The sequence below is a fragment of the Triturus cristatus genome, chromosome 4_1, assembly GCF_964204655.1.
Source record: "Triturus cristatus chromosome 4_1, aTriCri1.1, whole genome shotgun sequence".
NCBI lineage: Eukaryota > Metazoa > Chordata > Amphibia > Caudata > Salamandridae > Triturus > Triturus cristatus.
This window is the reverse complement of record NC_140585.1, coordinates 635,607,353-635,629,091: the sequence shown is the minus strand read 5'-3', so window position 1 is coordinate 635,629,091 and position 21,739 is coordinate 635,607,353. Positions and strand designations below refer to the sequence as shown.

Genomic DNA, 21,739 nt, shown 5'->3' with positions numbered 1-21,739 from the left:
ACTATAAAATGTGTGAAACCTATGGTTTTTTAAGTGAATATATATATAGATATATATATATTACCTACTGGCGGTCGCCAGTAGGTAGTTATAGTTAGGACCACGTTTCCATAGGAAAACCTCAACATTCTATTTTGAATAACTTTGGCGCCGGTCGACGAATCCTCGCGAATTTCTCAAAATAGGTGGGGCGCTACGCTCCGCTCCTACCCTGAAAGTCTCGGGGGGATTCGTCAAGCGGGGGCTGAGATAAAAGGGGGGTCCCAAAACGCGTTTTTCCCATGCATTTTTCCATAGGACCTTTAGAACGAGCTACAGCCCGAACGGCTGAACAGAATTACTTGAAATTTGGCAGAGAGGTAGTCCTCAGGTCAAGGAAGTGCCTTTTGTAGGTTTGGTGTAAATCTGTTCAGTAGATTCTGAGAAAATAGCCTTTAAATCAATATATATATCTGAGCCCGCTTACGGTACGCTTACCGTACGCTTACGGTAAGCGTACGGCGGCGTGCGCGAGCGCGATTCTGATTGGCTCTTAGATCTTAGTAAACATTCGAATCGGTCGAAACCAGGAAGCGGCGGCCGCCATTTTGTGTATTTCACTCTGAAAAAAAAGAGTGAAAACAAGGAAAGGGGGCAATGAGGAGAGTTACAGACCCCCTAACATTTGTAAGGGGGTCAAAGAAGGACAGAAAAGTACAAAAAAAACATTTATTGATTTAAAAAAAAATCACGGGGTACGCGTACGGTAAGCTTACGGTAAGCGTACGGTAAAAAAAAAAAAAAAAAGATAAATGAAAAGCAGATTTAAGAGTTTAGAAATTAGGGAGCTCTAAAAAGAGCTGTTGTGTTTATGAAGTCATTTTTTTAGTGGTACCTACAAGTAAGTACCGATGCAGAGTCTAAGGTTCAAGAGGAAGACTCTGTTCCCTTCATCATTGAAGTGCACACCATCTCCTCTATAAATGTCTTGCATGTCATAACGCAAGTTGTTGTGGTAAATGGCACCCATACCATAGTCACGGAGGAAAGCAGAAACAGATTTGTTGACGTGCTTTCTTGCTTTGTCAATCTGTGGACAGAAATGATTGGACCAGTTCCATTTTTGCCTTTGGCATATGTTGGAAAACACAAAGGCAGTTTTAGGGAAAAGTGTAAACAGTTGTGCAAAGGTGTCCTTCATAAGCATTTCCAGACCTACCCCAGTCAAAGTGCCTAGGTCATTGCCACCACAGTGCACTATTATGAGGTCAGGGTGTTGGATTTGAATGAAGGATTTCACCAATGGCATCAATTGGTGCCACTTTAACCCTCTCTGACCAATCCATTTAATGTCTACATTTGGCAAAGCAAGGTCTCTCACCATATCTGTTTTCTCTGCAAACTTTTCACTCCAGAAGACATAGCTGTGCCCTACAATCCACACTGTGAACATCTTCAAAGGAGAACTGGATGCACTCAGGAGGTGTCTTTCAGTAGAATGGCAATAAGAAAAGAAAGACAGTTTGGAAATGGAGGCATACATATTTTTTTAAAACAAAAAGAACTGATTGGCTGTTTCATACCATTCTAGAATAAAAACTAGGCTGTATGTGAAAATTAATAGAAGCATGTTTTGTATTGGTACAAAAAAATGTGTAACCAAAGAACAGTACTATGGATTTGCTGTAAGGTTTGAAAAGTCAAGCACTCTTGCTCTGTGGAATTGAAACATTGTGTGTCGAACTTCTGACCTAACTGCACACAGCAGTGTTCCATGAGCTGTTGCTATGGTAGCAGGCAGAAGTCAAGTTGGGGGAAGGGTACTAGGCAGAAGTCAAGTTGGGGGCAGGGTACTTTTGGAAAAGGGTTGGTTTTCAACCAATAGAAATGTGTGAATACATGTGAAAAAAAGGGGGAAGCACTGAGATTTGAAACTTACATGTATATGTGTGGAAAAATAGAGGGAAAGTTTGCCATTATCTGGTTCTGCTGAGAGGAGAGAGGTGAACAGAACAGAGATCCTGGCTCTGATAATCTGCTGTTTGAGTGTCACATTTCTTTCACAACTAACTAATTTTAAAGGTGAGTTTACAGTTTGAGAGGGGATGTATGTGGTAACTTAAGAAATGAATAATAGAAATGGGAATTGTTTTTGTTGTAGTTACACATGGTGGTTTCATAATGTGTCAGTGTGTAAAAGTGATTTACACTTGCCCCGAAAAAAAAAAGAACAGTAAGTGTGCTTTCAAATTGGCAAAGAAATTTCGTTTTGGCACTAATGTGAAAACATGACTCTGTGTGCATAGAAGAATTATAGGCAGAGATTTATTGCGTCTTGCTCTGGTGATTTCACAGTTGCATTAGATGGAAAGGGGGAGCGAATTTTTGGGGGAAGAAGCAGAGGCTTAGCACACACCCATGTCCTTGCCGTGTATAGTCATGCACAGTATTTACAAGCGAGTGGGGTTTTCAGGTTTCAGTCTGTAATGCAAATACATTCAGCATCACTAAGGCTGGTTGCCCTTGGTGGAGTGTAGGCAGTCACAGAGAATGCACATGGTGGTGGTCTGAAAAAAAAACAGCTTGGACACGTGCAATTAAATAAATCAAAAATAGTGGTTTCATAATGTGTCAGTCTGTAAAAGTGATTTCAAATTGTAAAAAGAGATTTTCACTTGGCCCGAAAAAAAAAGAGCAGTAAGTGTGCTTTCAAATTGGCAAAGAAATTTCGTTTTGGCACTAATGTGAAAACATGACTCTGTGTGCATAGAAGAATTATAGGCAGAGATTTATTGCGTCTTGCTCTGGTGATTTCACAGTTGCATTAGATGGAAAGGGGGAGCGAATTTTTTGGGGAAGAAGCAGAGTCTTAGCACACCCATGTGCTTGCCGTGTATAGTCATGCACAGTATTTAGAAGCCAGTGGGGTTTTCAGGTTTAAGTCTGTAATGCAAATACATTCAGCATCACTAAGGCTGGTTGCCCTTGCTGGAGTGTAGGCAGTCACAGAGAATGCACATGGTGTTGGTCTGAAAAAAAAACAGCTTGGACACGTGCAATTAAATAAATCAAAAATAGTGGTTTCATAATGTGTCAGTCTGTAAAAGTGATTTCAAATTGTAAAAAGAGATTTTCACTTGGCCCGAAAAAAAAAAGAGCAGTAAGTGTGCTTTGAAATTGGCAAAGAAATTTCGTTTTGGCACTAATGTGAAAACATGACTCTGTGTGCATAGAAGAATTATAGGCAGAGATTTATTGCGTCTTGCTCTGGTGATTTCACAGTTGCATTAGATGGAAAGGGGGAGCGAATTATTGGGGGAAGAAGCAGAGGCTTAGCACACACCCATGTCCTTGCCGTGTATAGTCATGCACAGTATTTACAAGCCAGTGGGGTTTTCAGGTTTAAGTCTGTAATGCAAATACATTCAGCATCACTAAGGCTGGTTGCCCTTGCTGGAGTGTAGGCAGTCACAGAGAATGCACATGGTGGTGGTCTGAAAAAAAAGCAGCTTGGACACGTGCAATTAAATAAATCAAAAATAGTGGTTTCATAATGTGTCAGTCTGTAAAAGTGATTTCAAATTGTAAAAAGAGATTTTCACTTGGCCCGAAAAAAAAAGAGCAGTAAGTGTGCTTTCAAATTGGCAAAGAAATTTCGTTTTGGCACTAATGTGAAAACATGACTCTGTGTGCATAGAAGAATTATAGGCAGAGATTTATTGCGTCTTGCTCTGGTGATTTCACAGTTGCATTAGATGGAAAGGGGGAGCGAATTTTTGGGGGAAGAAGCAGAGGCTTAGCACACACCCATGTCCTTGCCGTGTATAGTCATGCACAGTATTTACAAGCCAGTGGGGTTTTCAGGTTTAAGTCTGTAATGCAAATACATTCAGCATCACTAAGGCTGGTTGCCCTTGGTGGAGTGTAGGCAGTCACAGAGAATGCACATGGTGGTGGTCTGAAAAAAAAACAGCTTGGACACGTCCAATTAAATAAATCAAAAATAGTGGTTTCATAATGTGTCAGTCTGTAAAAGTGATTTCAAATTGTAAAAAGAGATTTTCACTTGGCCCGAAAAAAAAAGAGCAGTAAGTGTGCTTTGAAATTGGCAAAGAAATTTCGTTTTGGCACTAATGTGAAAACATGACTCTGTGTGCATAGAAGAATTATAGGCAGAGATTTATTGCGTCTTGCTCTGGTGATTTCACAGTTGCATTAGATGGAAAGGGGGAGCGAATTATTGGGGGAAGAAGCAGAGGCTTAGCACACACCCATGTCCTTGCCGTGTATAGTCATGCACAGTATTTACAAGCCAGTGGGGTTTTCAGGTTTAAGTCTGTAATGCAAATACATTCAGCATCACTAAGGCTGGTTGCCCTTGCTGGAGTGTAGGCAGTCACAGAGAATGCACATGGTGGTGGTCTGAAAAAAAAGCAGCTTGGACACGTGCAATTAAATAAATCAAAAATAGTGGTTTCATAATGTGTCAGTCTGTAAAAGTGATTTCAAATTGTAAAAAGAGATTTTCACTTGGCCCGAAAAAAAAAGAGCAGTAAGTGTGCTTTCAAATTGGCAAAGAAATTTCGTTTTGGCACTAATGTGAAAACATGACTCTGTGTGCATAGAAGAATTATAGGCAGAGATTTATTGCGTCTTGCTCTGGTGATTTCACAGTTGCATTAGATGGAAAGGGGGAGCGAATTTTTGGGGGAAGAAGCAGAGTCTTAGCACACACCCATGTGCTTGCCGTGTATAGTCATGCACAGTATTTAGAAGCCAGTGGGGTTTTCAGGTTTAAGTCTGTAATGCAAATACATTCAGCATCACTAAGGCTGGTTGCCCTTGCTGGAGTGTAGGCAGTCACAGAGAATGCACATGGTGGTGGTCTGAAAAAAAAACAGCTTGGACACGTGCAATTAAATAAATCAAAAATAGTGGTTTCATAATGTGTCAGTCTGTAAAAGTGATTTCAAATTGTAAAAAGAGATTTTCACTTGGCCCGAAAAAAAAAGAGCAGTAAGTGTGCTTTGAAATTGGCAAAGAAATTTCGTTTTGGCACTAATGTGAAAACATGACTCTCTGTGCATAGAAGAATTATAGGCAGAGATTTATTGCGTCTTGCTCTGGTGATTTCACAGTTGCATTAGATGGAAAGGGGGAGCGAATTATTGGGGGAAGAAGCAGAGGCTTAGCACACACCCATGTCCTTGCCGTGTATAGTCATGCACAGTATTTACAAGCCAGTGGGGTTTTCAGGTTTAAGTCTGTAATGCAAATACATTCAGCATCACTAAGGCTGGTTGCCCTTGGTGGAGTGTAGGCAGTCACAGAGAATGCACATGGTGGTGGTCTGAAAAAAAAACAGCTTGGACACGTGCAATTAAATAAATCAAAAATAGTGGTTTCATAATGTGTCAGTCTGTAAAAGTGATTTCAAATTGTAAAAAGAGATTTTCACTTGGCCCGAAAAAAAAAGAGCAGTAAGTGTGCTTTCAAATTGGCAAAGAAATTTCGTTTTGGCACTAATGTGAAAACATGACTCTGTGTGCATAGAAGAATTATAGGCAGAGATTTATTGCGTCTTGCTCTGGTGATTTCACAGTTGCATTAGATGGAAAGGGGGAGCGAATTTTTGGGGGAAGAAGCAGAGGCTTAGCACACACCCATGTCCTTGCTGTGTATAGTCATGCACAGTATTTACAAGCCAGTGGGGTTTTCAGGTTTAAGTCTGTAATGCAAATACATTCAGCATCACTAAGGCTGGTTGCCCTTGGTGGAGTGTAGGCAGTCACAGAGAATGCACATGGTGGTGGTCTGAAAAAAAAACAGCTTGGACACGTGCAATTAAATAAATCAAAAATAGTGGTTTCATAATGTGTCAGTCTGTAAAAGTGATTTCAAATTGTAAAAAGAGATTTTCACTTGGCCCGAAAAAAAAAGAGCAGTAAGTGTGCTTTCAAATTGGCAAAGAAATTTCGTTTTGGCACTAATGTGAAAACATGACTCTGTGTGCATAGAAGAATTATAGGCAGAGATTTATTGCGTCTTGCTCTGGTGATTTCACAGTTGCATTAGATGGAAAGGGGGAGCGAATTTTTGGGGGAAGAAGCAGAGGCTTAGCACACACCCATGTCCTTGCCGTGTATAGTCATGCACAGTATTTACAAGCCAGTGGGGTTTTCAGGTTTAAGTCTGTAATGCAAATACATTCAGCATCACTAAGGCTGGTTGCCCTTGGTGGAGTGTAGGCAGTCACAGAGAATGCACATGGTGTTGGTCTGAAAAAAAAACAGCTTGGACACGTCCAATTAAATAAATCAAAAATAGTGGTTTCATAATGTGTCAGTCTGTAAAAGTGATTTCAAATTGTAAAAAGAGATTTTCACTTGGCCCGAAAAAAAAAGAGCAGTAAGTGTGCTTTGAAATTGGCAAAGAAATTTCGTTTTGGCACTAATGTGAAAACATGACTCTGTGTGCATAGAAGAATTATAGGCAGAGATTTATTGCGTCTTGCTCTGGTGATTTCACAGTTGCATTAGATGGAAAGGGGGAGCGAATTTTTGGGGGAAGAAGCAGAGGCTTAGCACACACCCATGTCCTTGCCGTGTATAGTCATGCACAGTATTTACAAGCCAGTGGGGTTTTCAGGTTTAAGTCTGTAATGCAAATACATTCAGCATCACTAAGGCTGGTTGCCCTTGCTGGAGTGTAGGCAGTCACAGAGAATACACATGGTGGTGGTCTGAAAAAACAGCTTGGACACGTGCAATTAAATAAATCAAAAATAGTGGTTTCATAATGTGTCAATCTGTAAAAGTGATTTCAAATTGTAAAAAGAGATTTTCACTTGGCCCGAAAAAAAAAGAGCAGTAAGTGTGCTTTCAAATTGGCAAAGAAATTTCGTTTTGGGACTAATGTGAAAACATGACTCTGTGTGCATAGAAGAATTATAGGCAGAGATTTATTGCGTCTTGCTCTGGTGATTTCACAGTTGCATTAGATGGAAAGGGGGAGCGAATTATTGGGGGAAGAAGCAGAGGCTTAGCACACACCCATGTCCTTGCCGTGTATAGTCATGCACAGTATTTACAAGCCAGTGGGGTTTTCAGGTTTAAGTCTGTAATGCAAATACATTCAGCATCACTAAGGCTGGTTGCCCTTGGTGGAGTGTAGGCAGTCACAGAGAATGCACATGGTGTTGGTCTGAAAAAAAAACAGCTTGGACACGTCCAATTAAATAAATCAAAAATAGTGGTTTCATAATGTGTCAGTCTGTAAAAGTGATTTCAAATTGTAAAAAGAGATTTTCACTTGGCCCGAAAAAAAAAGAGCAGTAAGTGTGCTTTGAAATTGGCAAAGAAATTTCGTTTTGGCACTAATGTGAAAACATGACTCTGTGTGCATAGAAGAATTATAGGCAGAGATTTATTGCGTCTTGCTCTGGTGATTTCACAGTTGCATTAGATGGAAAGGGGGAGCGAATTTTGGGGGGAAGAAGCAGAGGCTTAGCACACACCCATGTCCTTGCCGTGTATAGTCATGCACAGTATTTACAAGCCAGTGGGGTTTTCAGGTTTCCGTCTGTAATGCAAATACATTCAGCATCACTAAGGCTGGTTGCCCTTGGTGGAGTGTAGGCAGTCACAGAGAATGCACATGGTGGTGGTCTGAAAAAAAAACAGCTTGGACACGTGCAATTAAATAAATCAAAAATAGTGGTTTCATAATGTGTCAGTCTGTAAAAGTGATTTCAAATTGTAAAAAGAGATTTTCACTTGGCCCGAAAAAAAAAGAGCAGTAAGTGTGCTTTCAAATTGGCAAAGAAATTTCGTTTTGGCACTAATGTGAAAACATGACTCTGTGTGCATAGAAGAATTATAGGCAGAGATTTATTGCGTCTTGCTCTGGTGATTTCACAGTTGCATTAGATGGAAAGGGGGAGCGAATTTTTGGGGGAAGAAGCAGAGGCTTAGCACACACCCATGTCCTTGCCGTGTATAGTCATGCACAGTATTTACAAGCCAGTGGGGTTTTCAGGTTTAAGTCTGTAATGCAAATACATTCAGCATCACTAAGGCTGGTTGCCCTTGGTGGAGTGTAGCACTGTGGACATGGGCTTTTTAAAAAATCTGAAAAGTGGTTTCATAATGTGACAGTTTGTAAAAGAGATTTTCACTTGCCCAAAAAAAAGAGCAGTTTGTGTGCATTCAAATTGGCAAAGAAATTTCGTTTTGTGACTATTGTGAAAAGAAATGTAGTAATATATTTAAATACAATAACAGATTTTTTTTTTAGTTTTTTTCAGGTATTGCTGAAGAACAGTGAACAAAATTTAAGATGCCTACAAAATCTCGAGTTCAAAAAACGCTAAAAAAAAAACTATATTTGAAGACAACTGGAGGACCAAAGTTAGTAGAAGATGCTGATGTTGGGAAAAAGAAAAAATCTTCTGGTAAGCAAAAAAAACAATTCCTAAACAAAATATTTAAAACAAAGAAAAATGTACAAAATGTCTGTCCTCGGAAAAATGTAACAAAACATAGAGAACAGCAAAAAATTGAGAATTTAGTTAATGCAAATATACCTTCTGCAATTGAAAAGTTTAACATAAACAGAAAAACAGCATTTAAAGAGATACGTAGAAAAATGTTTCAGAGAAGAGTTATGTCCAATTTGATAAAGGATATAAAGAAATATAAGCAAAAGGCTAAATATTACAAGAGAAAAAAAGAAATTGAAGCCATTGCAGCAAAAGCATTAGAATTAAAAAGGAAACTATTCATATTAATTTTGAATAGGATGCGTACATTAGACAAAATGGTTAATGTACTGAAATCACATAGCAAAAGGAAAAGAGTAGTGAACAGAACAAACTTTTGTAAAGTGTTTTTAGGCAAGTGGATGCATAGTTCAAGTAGTGAACCTTTTTTTAATGAAGAAAGCTATTTTCAAAGTAATAGTTTGCTGCATGCAGTTGACACCAGAGGTCGTTCATACGAAGTAAAAAATGGTTGCATAATGGAGAAGGAGATAATGGTTCCAAGAAATGAGGTACAAGTGATGGCAGATGAGGCAATGGGGAGACGTCCTAAAGCCCCAGTGTACACTTGGAATTGTAGTAGTATTTGCACTGTGCGTCAGGAATCTATTGACAGATTTCGAGAGTTTCTAAGAGAATATAGTAAAAAAAGTGTAAAACAAAAGATTAAGGTGCTTCAAAGTCTGGATCCATGCAGAGTGAGAGAGAATACTGGTTTGCAGGGTCATTCTCTTGCTTGTCTATCTAGAAAAGTGTGCAATAGTGTTTTCCATCATTTTAGGATGCTGGCTGTTCATCATACTGAAATGAGAAAGTTTGTGAGACGGTTGTATTTTGCCAAAAGTCCAGCAATAAAGTTAAATGAATTGAATAGGGCTCTGTTCCGAGGAACGGTATCAGATGTAGAGAAGGTTGTTGATGAAATTCAGTTTTGTTACTTTGGTCCTGAACAAAACAGTGCAGAGAAGGACACAGTAAATGAGGAAGAAGTGGAAGAGAATGTAGAACCCTCTGTAAGTAACACATTTAATGATCACATAACAAAATTTGCAATAGTCTCTAATGAAAGACCAAATTTTACTTGTATTTGTTGCCGCAGAACTCATTATAGAAAACAAACTAGGAATGTTGATCTCTACAGAAAGAGTGAAAATGAAGATAATTATAAGTGGAAGGATTTTGCCACATATATATTTCTAGAAAATTGTTTTGAATTGGGTGAAGATCAGCGTATTTGTAAATACTGTTATAACAAGTTAGAGGAAAATAGAATGCCGACCAGAGCTGTACATAATAATTTAGAATTGGATGCTATTCCTGCTGAACTTTCTGAATTAAATACATATGAGTCTATACTCATTCAATGTGTTCATCCGTTCCAGACCATAGTACGTATGGAGCCCAAAACTGGTAAATTACCTCCTTCAGATTTACTGAGAGGTTTAAAAGGTAGAGTGGTGTATTTGCCCTTGGATTTGAAAAAAAATATGGAAACTATTGATGCGGATACTTTGGAAACTGAACCATTAATTATTCTGGTTAATGGTGTACCTACAAAGAATAAGAAGATTTGGCAGGAGCTGGTAGATGTGCGGAAAGTACAAAGAGCAAATTTGTATTTGAAAAAAAATAACAAATGGTATGAATCAATTTATATAGAAGAAGAAGAAGAAGAAGATTTACAAGGAGACACAGAAACACCAACTGGACAAATTGAAAAAGTGGACAAGTCAAAGGAAGAAGAAATTTATGAACATTTTAGCATACATCCTCTCCATTCGAAAGAAGTTATGGGAGACAATATTGATCTCTTTCAGATGAAGAAAGCAAAAGGAAATCCCGTGAGTGTATGGGAGGAGAGCTTGGAAGCTCGATGTTTTCCCCAGCTGTTTCCTAAAGGAAAAGGAGGACGATACGATGAACGTCCAGAACAGATTCCAGCTTCAGAGTATCGAACTACAAGACTATATGCTGAAGATCCCAGATTTCGACAAAGTATTCCTTATTTGTTCCATCTTTTATTTGAAAGCGACTTGTCTGCACTGTCTTATGCAGTAAATCACATTTTAAAAAGTGGAGTACATTTACAAAATGTGTCTGCTAAGGATTTTATGGAGAAAGTGCAGCACCGAGATGATCATTTGGAAACACAACTGATCAATCTGATGGCTTGTCAGCGTGGGACAAATGAATATTGGTACCGACGCCATGGTGAACTAAAATGCATGTTACGCAATTTAGGAACACCAACATGGTTCCTTACCCTAAGCTGTGCCGAGTACGCTTGGGATGATTTACTGGATTTTCTACGAGAGGCCAATTCAAACATTAAAAACATCGAATACAAGACAGCAGGAGAACTGTGCTCATTGGATCCGGTTAATGTTTGCAGATATTTCAATCATAGATTTGAGGCTATGATGTCCTTCATCTGCAATAAAAAAAATCCACCCCTTGGAGAAGTAGTGGATTTCTTTTGGAGAAAAGAGTACCAGGCAAGAGGTGCTCCTCATATTCATATGCTGCTGTGGATCAAGGATGCCCCAAAGTTTGGAACAGATACTGATGAAGCAGTGTTATCTTACATTGAAGAATATGCAACATGTGCTATACCAAAAAGCACAGAAGAGAACAAGTTAAAGGAGCAAGTTCTACGTTTCCAAAGTCATCGGTGTGGAAAATACTGTCGACGGAAATACAAGAGCAAAGAAAAATACTACACTAAATGTCGATTTGGATTTCCTAGACCTGTTCTTTCAAATGGAAGAGTCAACAGTTTTATGTCAGCTGTGAGACATACTATCACAAGAAAATCACCTAAGAATACCTACAACCTTAAAAGAAAAGAAGAATCTAAAAATATAAATGACTACAACCCAGTCATTTTATCCATGTGGAACGCTAACATGGATATACAGTATGTTGCTGACAATTCCATTGCTGTTGCTCGATATGTAACGTCTTACATTACGAAATCAGAAAAAACAGAATTGAAGGAAATGTGGGAAGAGATTTCTCACGAGAAGACTGTCAGTAAGAAGCTGTACAGTTTCAGTTTGAAGATGTTATCGCATCGAGAAATTGGATCCTACGAATGTTCAGATAGGTTATCTTCTGCAAGTCTCTACTCGAAGTCAAGAAGAATAATTTGGGCAAGTTTAGGCCTTGCAGCAATGAGAAATCGGGTACTGAAATCTGTTGGAGAAATTGAATATTTGGCTGAGAATGACCCAGAAAGTACAGATATATTGAAAACAAACATGTTGGACACATATTATCCCAAGAGAAGTCATCATCTGGAGAACATGTGTCTCTATGAAGTGTTACAGAACTACATTTATTCACGGAAAGCTGCAGAAGACATCAACAGTGGAAAATATAAAGTTGTTGGTGAAGAAGGATGTTTGGTGAAGCAAACCAAAGGAAGTTTGATAAATCACCGGAAGCTGAGTTGCGACACTACCGACAAGAAAGAATTTTACTACTTGGCTCTTTTACAGTTGTTTAAACCATGGCGTACAGAGGATGAACTACTGGGAGAATTCCAGAGCTATGAAGATTCTTTTAATGCTTGTAAAGACAGCATACAATGCAGTACATTCTCAACTTATCTGCAAATGTTAAATGAAGAAATTGAACAGGAAACTACAATTGCAGCAGAAATAGCTAGAGACAGTTCTCAGGACAGCCAAAGTTCAGGAACATACAGTCAAGATCCCCTAGGACAACCAATCGTTGAAAATGAAGCATCAATAGCCATGAATGAAGTGGAAACGGCTATGAATCAAGGTCAAGAAGAATTTATAGACTTAGAAAATTTGGAAAGACAACTGAATCAAGAGCAGCAACAAATTTATGAAGAGATCAAAAACAAAATTGATCACGGATTTCTACATATCAAAAAAGAGTGCTCATGCACATCATTTCATCCAATCAGGATGTATGTAAGCGGACAAGCTGGCACTGGAAAAAGTTTCCTAATTAAAGTCATCAGAAGCTACCTAAAGCAAAAAACGGATTCTACTTTGTCTTGTGTGGTTACTGCTCCAACTGGGTTAGCAGCATATAACATAAAAGGAATCACCTTACATCGTTTGCTAATGTTACCAGTGGAGCATGAGAACAAAATACAATTCAACAAGCTAACTGGAGAAGCATCCTTGGAAGTTTCAAGAGTATTGAAGAAGATGCAAGTTCTCATTATTGATGAGGTGAGCATGGTATCGAACTTAATGCTTGCCTTTGTGCATTTAAGAATGCAGCAAATTTTGAAGACAGACTATGACGTGTTATTTGGTGGAAAACACGTCATAGTTTTTGGGGATCTTTTGCAACTTACTCCAGTTAAAGGACAACCAGTGTTTAATACTGTGACACATGAAGACACGAAGAAGTCATTGGGAAGCATTGGAAATACAAATATTTGGTCCTTCTTTGAGTACAAGGAACTTACAACTAATATGAGGCAAGCAAACGATGAAGAATATGGAAGTATTCTGAAAGATATCAGGATTGGAATACTCACAGAAGTTGGGAAAAAAGCATTACAGAGTCGGCTGCTACATAATTTATTTCCAAAGGAAGAAATAGTTGCAGAGAAAATATACAAGAATATTGCAGAAAACAAAAGTGTCATCTGCTTAATGCCAACTCTACGTGAATGCTCAATATTTAATGAGGAGCTTTTGAAATTGGAAAAGGAAGACATCAGGAAATTGGAAGCAGTGGACAAAATTGAGGATGGAAGAATTACTGTCACAGTAACAGGCAAACTGAAAAATAAATTGGACTCACTAGAGAAGAACATCTCCAAAACAGCAGGATTAGAAAAAAATCTATATGTTTGCATGAACTGTAGAGTGTTTTTAAGGAGAAATTTGGATGTTGAGAAAGGCTTAGTGAATGGAGCAATGGGAAGAGTTGTGGGTTTTATTAATTATCAGAAAAAAGAAGGAATTGAATGTTTAAAAATAAAATTTGATCAGATAGAAGAAGTTAAAGATATTTGTCGTTGTACAGTTCGTTTTATGCTTGTGAAAGACTTATATGTACGTAGGAAGCAGTTTCCGTTTTCTCTAGCATATGCTGTAACTATTCACAAGTCTCAAGGATTGACTGTAGATTGTGCATTTGTGAACATTGGTTCAACTGTGTTCAAAGAAGGTATGGCATATGTAGCGTTGTCACGAGTCAAAACATTATCAGGTTTATTCATGATAGACTTTGATGACTCAAAAGTTAGTGCTGATACAAACTGTGTAAAGGAGTATAATAGATTAAGAAGAAGCTATGCTCCTCATTTAGGTCAGTTTCCTGTGTTGGAGAAACGTGTAGTTTCTCGTAAAAGGAGAAATGAGAATATCTGTAATGAAGATATAGAGAAGAGGAAAAAAAAGAGGAGTGATGTAATTGCAAGCAAAAAGAAAAAGGAAAATGAAGAACAGGTTGTAGGATGTCATTTTGAAAATAGCTCTGGTGTCAACTGCTATGCAAATGTAGTGCTGAATGTTGCATTTTATCTGGAAAGTTTGCAAGAGCAGATAATAGTAAATCAGGGAAAAAGATTCTGTTCAGAGCTGAGTCTCCTTTTTCAAAAGCTGAGTAAAGATAAAACTCAAATAGAAAGTGCTACTGACATTAGAAAACTTTTAGATGTATGTTCAGGACGAACACAGTTTTCTCAAAATGAACAGCAAGATGCACACGAATTTTTGATGTATTTTCTTCAGGTAGTGGAAGAAGAAGGAGTTCCCATTGACATTTTTTTTGGTCTCTCTTATAAATGGGAACATAGTTGTGATAATTGTTATAATATATGTGGCTCTATTGTTGATAATGAAAGGTTTATTTATTTGACATTGCCAGAGAGTAAAACAGTCACTTTTGCAAAATTAGTTAAAGATGCTAATCATAGCATGAAATGTGGTGAGTGTAATTCTGACATGTTATCAACATTAATTTTAAGGGAATACGGACAGTATGTAATTTTAATGATGCAACGATGTAGAGCTGATGGATCAAAATTGGATACTTTAATAAAGAAGTTTACAGGACAGCAATTATCAATTTCAGGAAAAACTTTTGTAACTGTTGCAATAATTTTCCATGATGGACCTACTGTTACTTCTGGACATTACACAGTTTATCTAAAATGTGAAAAAGGCTGGACACTGTGTAATGATTCCCAATTGATTTTCAAACAACGTTTGCCTTTTGATTTAGCAAATTCCTATCTAATCTTCCTGAAACCTAAATTTTAGAGAGACTTGGCAAGATCTGGACAAAATAATTTTACCATTTTACTGGATTACCATTGCAATTTTGTAGAAAAAATATTTTTAAAATTATCATTTGGCCTAAAGGAAAGATAACCAATTGTAATGTGGACTTTTTTAATTTTTAATGCAATTTTGAAAAACCAATAATTTAGAGATAATCGGTAACTTCTGCACATTTTAAATTTTGGAATGCTATTGAACTGCCATTGGAATTTTTTTTCAAAAATGATTTAAAAAATTACTATTTGGCCATGTGGAAAAGTAAGCAATTCTATTGTGGACTAAATAAATTATTCAAAAAATTTTCGTGAACCAAAATGTTACAGAGAATCGGTGAGATCTGGACAGATTAAACTTTAGAATTTTAATGGATTTCCCTTGGAAATTTATTCCAGGAAAAAAAAAAAAATACTATTTGGCCAAAAGGAAATAAAATCAGATGTATTTTGGAGTTATTTGAGATATAATATTGTGATTATACTTCTCAAACAAACATATCAGACGGTATTTTAAAGAAAAAAGTATTGTTTTTAGATGATATTTTTTTAGAATAATATGCATTTCTGTAATGATAAGTTTAAGTGAGAAGAGATTCTGGGCTTTTTTAATACAATCTTTGTGATTGTTAATTTTTTTTGCCCGCTGTAAAATGATGAATGCAATTGCTTTCACAATTAATAGTGAAATGCAATTTATTCTGAAAACAGCAAAAATAAGGCAAAAATATTTTTGGGTAAAAAATGTAAATATGTGTACTGTATTATTAAATGGTTTAAAAATATTAATACTTTTTTCTTTATTTTCAGATCGATATAGAAAATTTTCGGACACTACAACCATTTTAAAAACTATTTTTTAAAAAAACAAATGAATAAATATTTTTTTGAGTGAGTATGGTAAGTCAATAATAAAAATTGTAGTCTCTCAAGGACTTTATAATGTGATAAATGATTTTTAGTGTTTTTTTTAAAAAAATAAAAAAAAGGTACGCGTACGGTAAAAAAAAAAAAAAAAAAGTTTTTAAAAACAAGTAAAAAAAAGATGGAAGATAAGGTTGGCTCTTAAAAGAACCGTTGTGTTCATGCAGGGACAGAGGAAAGGAAGCATGGGAAAATCATTCAAAGCTACAAATGTGCTGATCTATTTTGTTGTTTACTAGGGAAACACTGGTCTCCCTATGACAAATTAGACCTTTACAAAATGTGCAATGAATATCAACCTTCCGAAATCGAAGGTTCATTTCCAGAGGGCCAGCAAAAGGAGATTCTCCCCCCACAGATGAAGGGCTCACCTGACCTGCAGAAGAAGGAGTAAGCCCTGCAGGTGATGGTCCAGGCTGAGCTGCTGTGGATGTACTGGCTCGTCTTTCTGAAGAGTTACCTCCAAAAAGATGACCATGTGTCCTTCTGTGTACATCCTGGAGGTGTCTCTTCATGGTGTGATTCCCAAAGGAATACTTCCTGTTAGGATTACCTCTAGAAAGTACACGCTTACACAGCTTGCAAGTAACTAAGGGTGCATTCACCTTTTGCTGGCCTTCTGGAAAAGTAAAATAATCCCAAACATAAGAAGGCTTTACTTTCCTCGCTCTCTGCCTCAAGACAGTGCTGCTGGTGCTAGCCTCACTCTCAGAAGAGCTCTGCTGTTCTGCCATCGTATCCCAAAGACAAACCAGCTCCTTCTCCCAAGGGATCACAAGCAGAAATGAGGGGAATGGGTGTGGTGTAGGAGAGTTCTAGAACTGAAAGTACTTTCAACCAATCAAAAGTTGTGTTTCATGATCACATGACCTACCGTACGCTTACGGTACGCTTACGGTGCGCTTACGGCAAAAAGTACGCATGCGCGTAAAAAAGACACGCGCTTGCGCGCATGCGCATAACAGTCACTCCCCGGCACTTCCGCGTAACGTGCGCGTGTGGCGTAAGCGCGCACGCGACCCACGCGCAGTACGCGCGGCTACGCAAAGTACGTAACTATACGCAAGCAGCGTAGATAGATTACGGGCGTTGCGTAAACCGTACGCTTACCGTGAGCTTACGGTACGCGTACTATAAAAAAAAAAAAAAAAAAAAAAAAAATCTGGAAATAAATTTTACGTTTATTTTAAAAAATTTATATAAAATAAATATTTAATGATTTTAAAAATTTAAGCATAGTCTTTATAAAAGGTAAGAAAATTAAATTAAAAATATGTTTGAAAAAAATGAAGAAAAAAAAAAAAAATAGCATTTAAAAAACCTTGCAAATTCACTGAAAAAACCATGGGTTTCACACACGTTATAGTTAGGAATTAGCATTTAAAAAACCTTAGAAATTCACTGAAAAAACCATAGGTTTCACACACGTTATAGTTAGGAATTAGCATTCAAAACACCTTAGAAATTCAGTGAAAAAACCATAGGTTTCACACATGTTATAGTTAGCTGGACATTTTACTCGTAAAAAACCAATGAAATTGCCCCGTTATAGTTAGTTCAGCTAACTATAACTCGCGCGCCCGCAATGCACTGCTGATGACGTCACATATTACATCACTCATGACATGGTCAGTGACATCACTCATGACATCACTGATGACATCTCAAATGACATCACTGATGACATCACTGATGACATCATCCTTGTGATAGAGTGGCAGACCTCCTCTCACCTTAATATAAGCTTTGATACACACATTCAAAAATAGAGACTAAAATTTTCAAAACAATGGACATACCAATACCAGTTACAACAACCTCTTCAGTAATTCTAAGATCAACATACACATCCACTCATTCACCAACAGTCCTATACAGTCACTCATACATGTACTCACTCATCATATGTACTCATACACCTATACATCCTGTTACATAATGCCACTCATCCACAGAGTTACTCACACACATAGTCACTCATGCTAGTAAAGAATCAAACATACATTCACCTGCATATACAGTTATACACACACCACCACACTTACTTCTACGGAAACTTACACATACTTAGTCTTTTAAACAATCACTTATAGAAACACATACTTATTCATACAGGAACTCTTTCAATCTCTCCCTCTCACATATACTCACATATATACACCAATAGTCACATATACTAGTTTAAAACATATGTAGTTACTCATAAAGACACTATTGAGACAGTCATTCACTCACTAACACACCAATACACACACGCATCCACCCATGCAGTCCTGCACACATGCTCTGTTCAACACATACAAACAGTGAGTCACTCATTCATGCACCTATGCACTACGTCATACCCCCCACCGAACCATGCAGACACTCAGACTAATACTCAAAAAAACCAACTAATAACCTATATAGACACCCATGTAGCTACTCACCAACCCATGCAGCCACTTATACACAAAGTGAAAAAATGATACAGATATTTACATATTTAAATATTACTCACTAAGCCATGTATTCACTATGATACACTTAATCAGTCAGTTACACAATCAATTTTTCAAAAAAAAATCATCCATTTAGACAGTAATATACCCATTTATTCTTCTATCAACCTTGAGATATACATATATAAAACATATTTAATTTTCAGAAAAACACACATTCACTGGATGATGTCATCAGTGATGTCATCAGTGATGTCATTTGAGATGTCATCAGTGATGTCATGAGTGATGTCACTGACCATGTCATGAGTGATGTAATATGTGACGTCATCAGCAGTGCATTGCGGGCGCGCGAGTTATAGTTAGCTGAACTAACTATAACGGGGCAATTTCATTGGTTTTTTACGAGTAAAATGTCCAGCTAACTATAACATGTGTGAAACCTATGGTTTTTTCACTGAATTTCTAAGGTTTTTTAAATGCTAATTCCTAACTATAACGTGTGTGAAACCTATGGTTTTTTCAGTGAATATATATATATATATAGATATATATAGATATATATATACACCTTGGTTGTGAGATAATCACATAAGTAGGGCATGGTTGAGCAAGGAAGGAAGTTAGGTGAGAGGCAAGAAAGGGATGCACTCCCATAGGGTGCAAGCAGATAAAAAAGTGTTCCCTCATGTCAGCACTGGAAGCAGTGGAAGGATAAAACTCATCCAATCAGAAACCATGGAAAACGAATACTGCTGAGCCTGGAATAACACACGAATAGGGAGGAATGCCATCGAAAAGGGAGCAGGGAGCGGAAATAGACATGAAAGCTGTTCATTCATGAGTAACGGGCTGACCCAAAGCCTACTTTGTATATGTTAAAGTATAATAAACAGACAGCTACCCATAACAATACCACACAAATAAGTTGTAGGCAAAAAGATTCTGGACAGTTGGAAGTTCAAAACATTATTATTAGTACAATATCATATTACGCATAGATAAAAAAATAACTGAAAGTATTATGTCCATAATTCAATATATCCGTGGGAATGCCTCAACTAACTACTGTACATTATTTTAAACTGGCCCCTGCTCCAGTGAGTTGCTCCTACTTTTTATAGGGATTCCTGCTCCAGGTATGCCGGGGATCTGAACACTGGAGCCATGGATTACATTTTTATCTAGATTATGTTTTGTTCCGCAGAAAACGGGTCTCTTCTCACCCTTTATCATCTTCTCAAAGTCGATTTCATATTTGTTTTTATTTAGCTATAGTTTTTTTATAGTGTACTTATCTCACATGTTGCTGTCTCAGATCTGTTGATACAAACCCTCACTTAGACAAATCTTACATAGCAATAAGCACAAGCAATTTTCAGCTAACTGCTAAAGCACTGTGCGGACTATTTCCCAGTGAAATTGAACTGTTCTCAATGTATTGAAGTTCAAAGTAAAGAAGACTGGGTCTATCCCCTGAGATTCCAGCCTGCGACTAGTGGGTTGCACAGGGATCCATACAGCAGATGCTTGGCCCAACTGACCTATCCTAAGCCCACTTCAAGTCATATAACATCCAATCGATTGACTGTTCTCAGGTTTATGTGATGATGATGGAAAGTGTACAGTGCAACTGCTAACCTTAGGGGTTCCGTGGCTTCAAAGCTCAACATCGGTTGAAGACATCTAGTGGGATGCTCAAAGAGTAGTCGAGTTTTTAAAGTTTCATCTGAACATCATTAGGCTAGGCCGGCGCCTGAAATGGGCATGGTAGGCGAGAAAGGCAGGAAAAAGTTAACCTGCCCAGTCTCAGTTCATGAATGGCTGGTACAAGCCATAACTTAGAGGAAGAGTGCAAAGTGTTTACGGGGGAGAATACCACTGAATATGAATGACCTGTGGAGTTGGATCAATCAAATAGAGTTGCAGCACCTGCAGTTCCCACCCAGCACATGCCCAGAACGTGGATGGCTGAAGACAGGCTTGCCTTATGCACCTTTGGCTGAGGTCTGTGGAGAAGATAAACAATTTACATTTTGCAACCTAAACTGCAAACATTTAAAAAAATATATATGTGCATACATGTATTTCTGGCTAATGTGAAAGCTAAGATGCTGAAATAATGTTACTAAACTTGTCAACTCAAATAGTCTTGTCTCTGCCACTAAGGCTTCTTGTTTATTGATGAAGTACAGTTCTGTGATCGGGTAAAATCGAGTCAGTGCGTACTTGATAATTTTCGGACAGAGAGCCGCATGTTAACCCCGTCACATGATGAACTTTGATTGTAAGTGATTACATTTCTGTGGCAACCCTCACGGCCGACCTCACCGCCCACATGGGTATACAATTACCTTTGCAGACGAACAGACACTTTCTTCTTGAAAAGCAAAATCAACAAAAGTAGCAACTGCTAATTTCTGTATATGAACCATATAGCACGCATGTTTTGTGGAAATGTAAATCTCTCATCTAATATATATATATTTTTTGCATCTTGTATACAGCGCGAACTCAACCCGAAGGTATTGGAGCGCTGTACGTGAGCACCGTATTTACATTAGATATTCAGGCACGGGGAGATTAAGTGATTTGCCCAGAATCACAGGATGTGGACGCGACCTCGAGGCTCGAACCCTGGTTTCTTGCACCAAAGTCGGCAGTTTAAGCCTACGGACCAATTCTGTTGTTGTGTACCTTTTAAAGAAGATTCACTTGAATTTAAATTTGACATGCAGATATTTTACCGTAACATATCATAACAGCATCATTCTATATATTTAGTAAAACCGTTTCATTTCTAAAAAACAGTGGATAATCGGGAAACTTACTGGTCTGCTGTGCGCGTGATAAGGCTGCAAAGAAGGAGGCCCAGATTAGAAATGTCCTCGCGCAGGTCTTCATGCTGGAAAAGAGGAAGCGCCCTGTGAGAACACGGCTTTGACCCTCCTGCTGTATTCTTGCATCTATTTTAGAATCCTCGGCTATACTACCTGAATGGGGCTCGTCCTAACTTCATGGCTAATCAGGGGTCCCCTCTGAAATACACCGATGGCAAAATATGCACTCCTGCTTGCTCCTTACCACATCCCCCCCGTGTTCATCTCTGTCCCTTAGGAGGACAGGTTTGTCCCTTAAGTGCGCTTGCCATGGTCACGCTTTCCTTCACTGGGTCAAATGTTGACTTGGGATTTTCACACACAAATACTGAGGGAGGAAAAATGTCACTAGTTTCAGACGGGAGTAGAGGCCAGTAAGTAAACAGCAATAAACGACTGTCCCTGCTGACATTCATGACCACACTGTCTTATGGAAATTCCCACACACTCGGCCCTTAATTAACGCCGAGCTGCCTGGTAACTTTTAGAGCTCTCCTGTACACTTTCTAGAATAATATATCACATGCTTGTATTTCAAAACATTTTATTGGCCAGCTTCTATTAACAATACAAATACATTGAACAGAAATACACATAAAAACGTAAATAAAATAAAATAAATCTTAAACGTTTATCCAGGTTCTTACATTGGGTTCCATTTCATTTAAGAGTATTGCAAATGTAAATGGTAATAAAAGCTAAA

General features: G+C 37.9%; 1 protein-coding gene across 1 annotated transcript in view; it reads right to left on the bottom strand.

Annotated features, from left to right (window-relative positions):
• The window catches only part of LOC146855315 (podocan-like), a 90,743-nt gene extending 69,667 nt beyond the window's left edge, over nucleotides 1-21,076 (bottom strand). The window contains exon 1 of the mRNA XM_085653013.1: nucleotides 20,989-21,076. Coding sequence (XP_085509139.1) covers nucleotides 20,989-21,061 — 73 coding nt within the window. The 5' untranslated portion in view covers nucleotides 21,062-21,076. The remainder of the gene's footprint in view (nucleotides 1-20,988) is intronic.
• Between the last annotated feature and the right edge of the window lie 663 nt (nucleotides 21,077-21,739).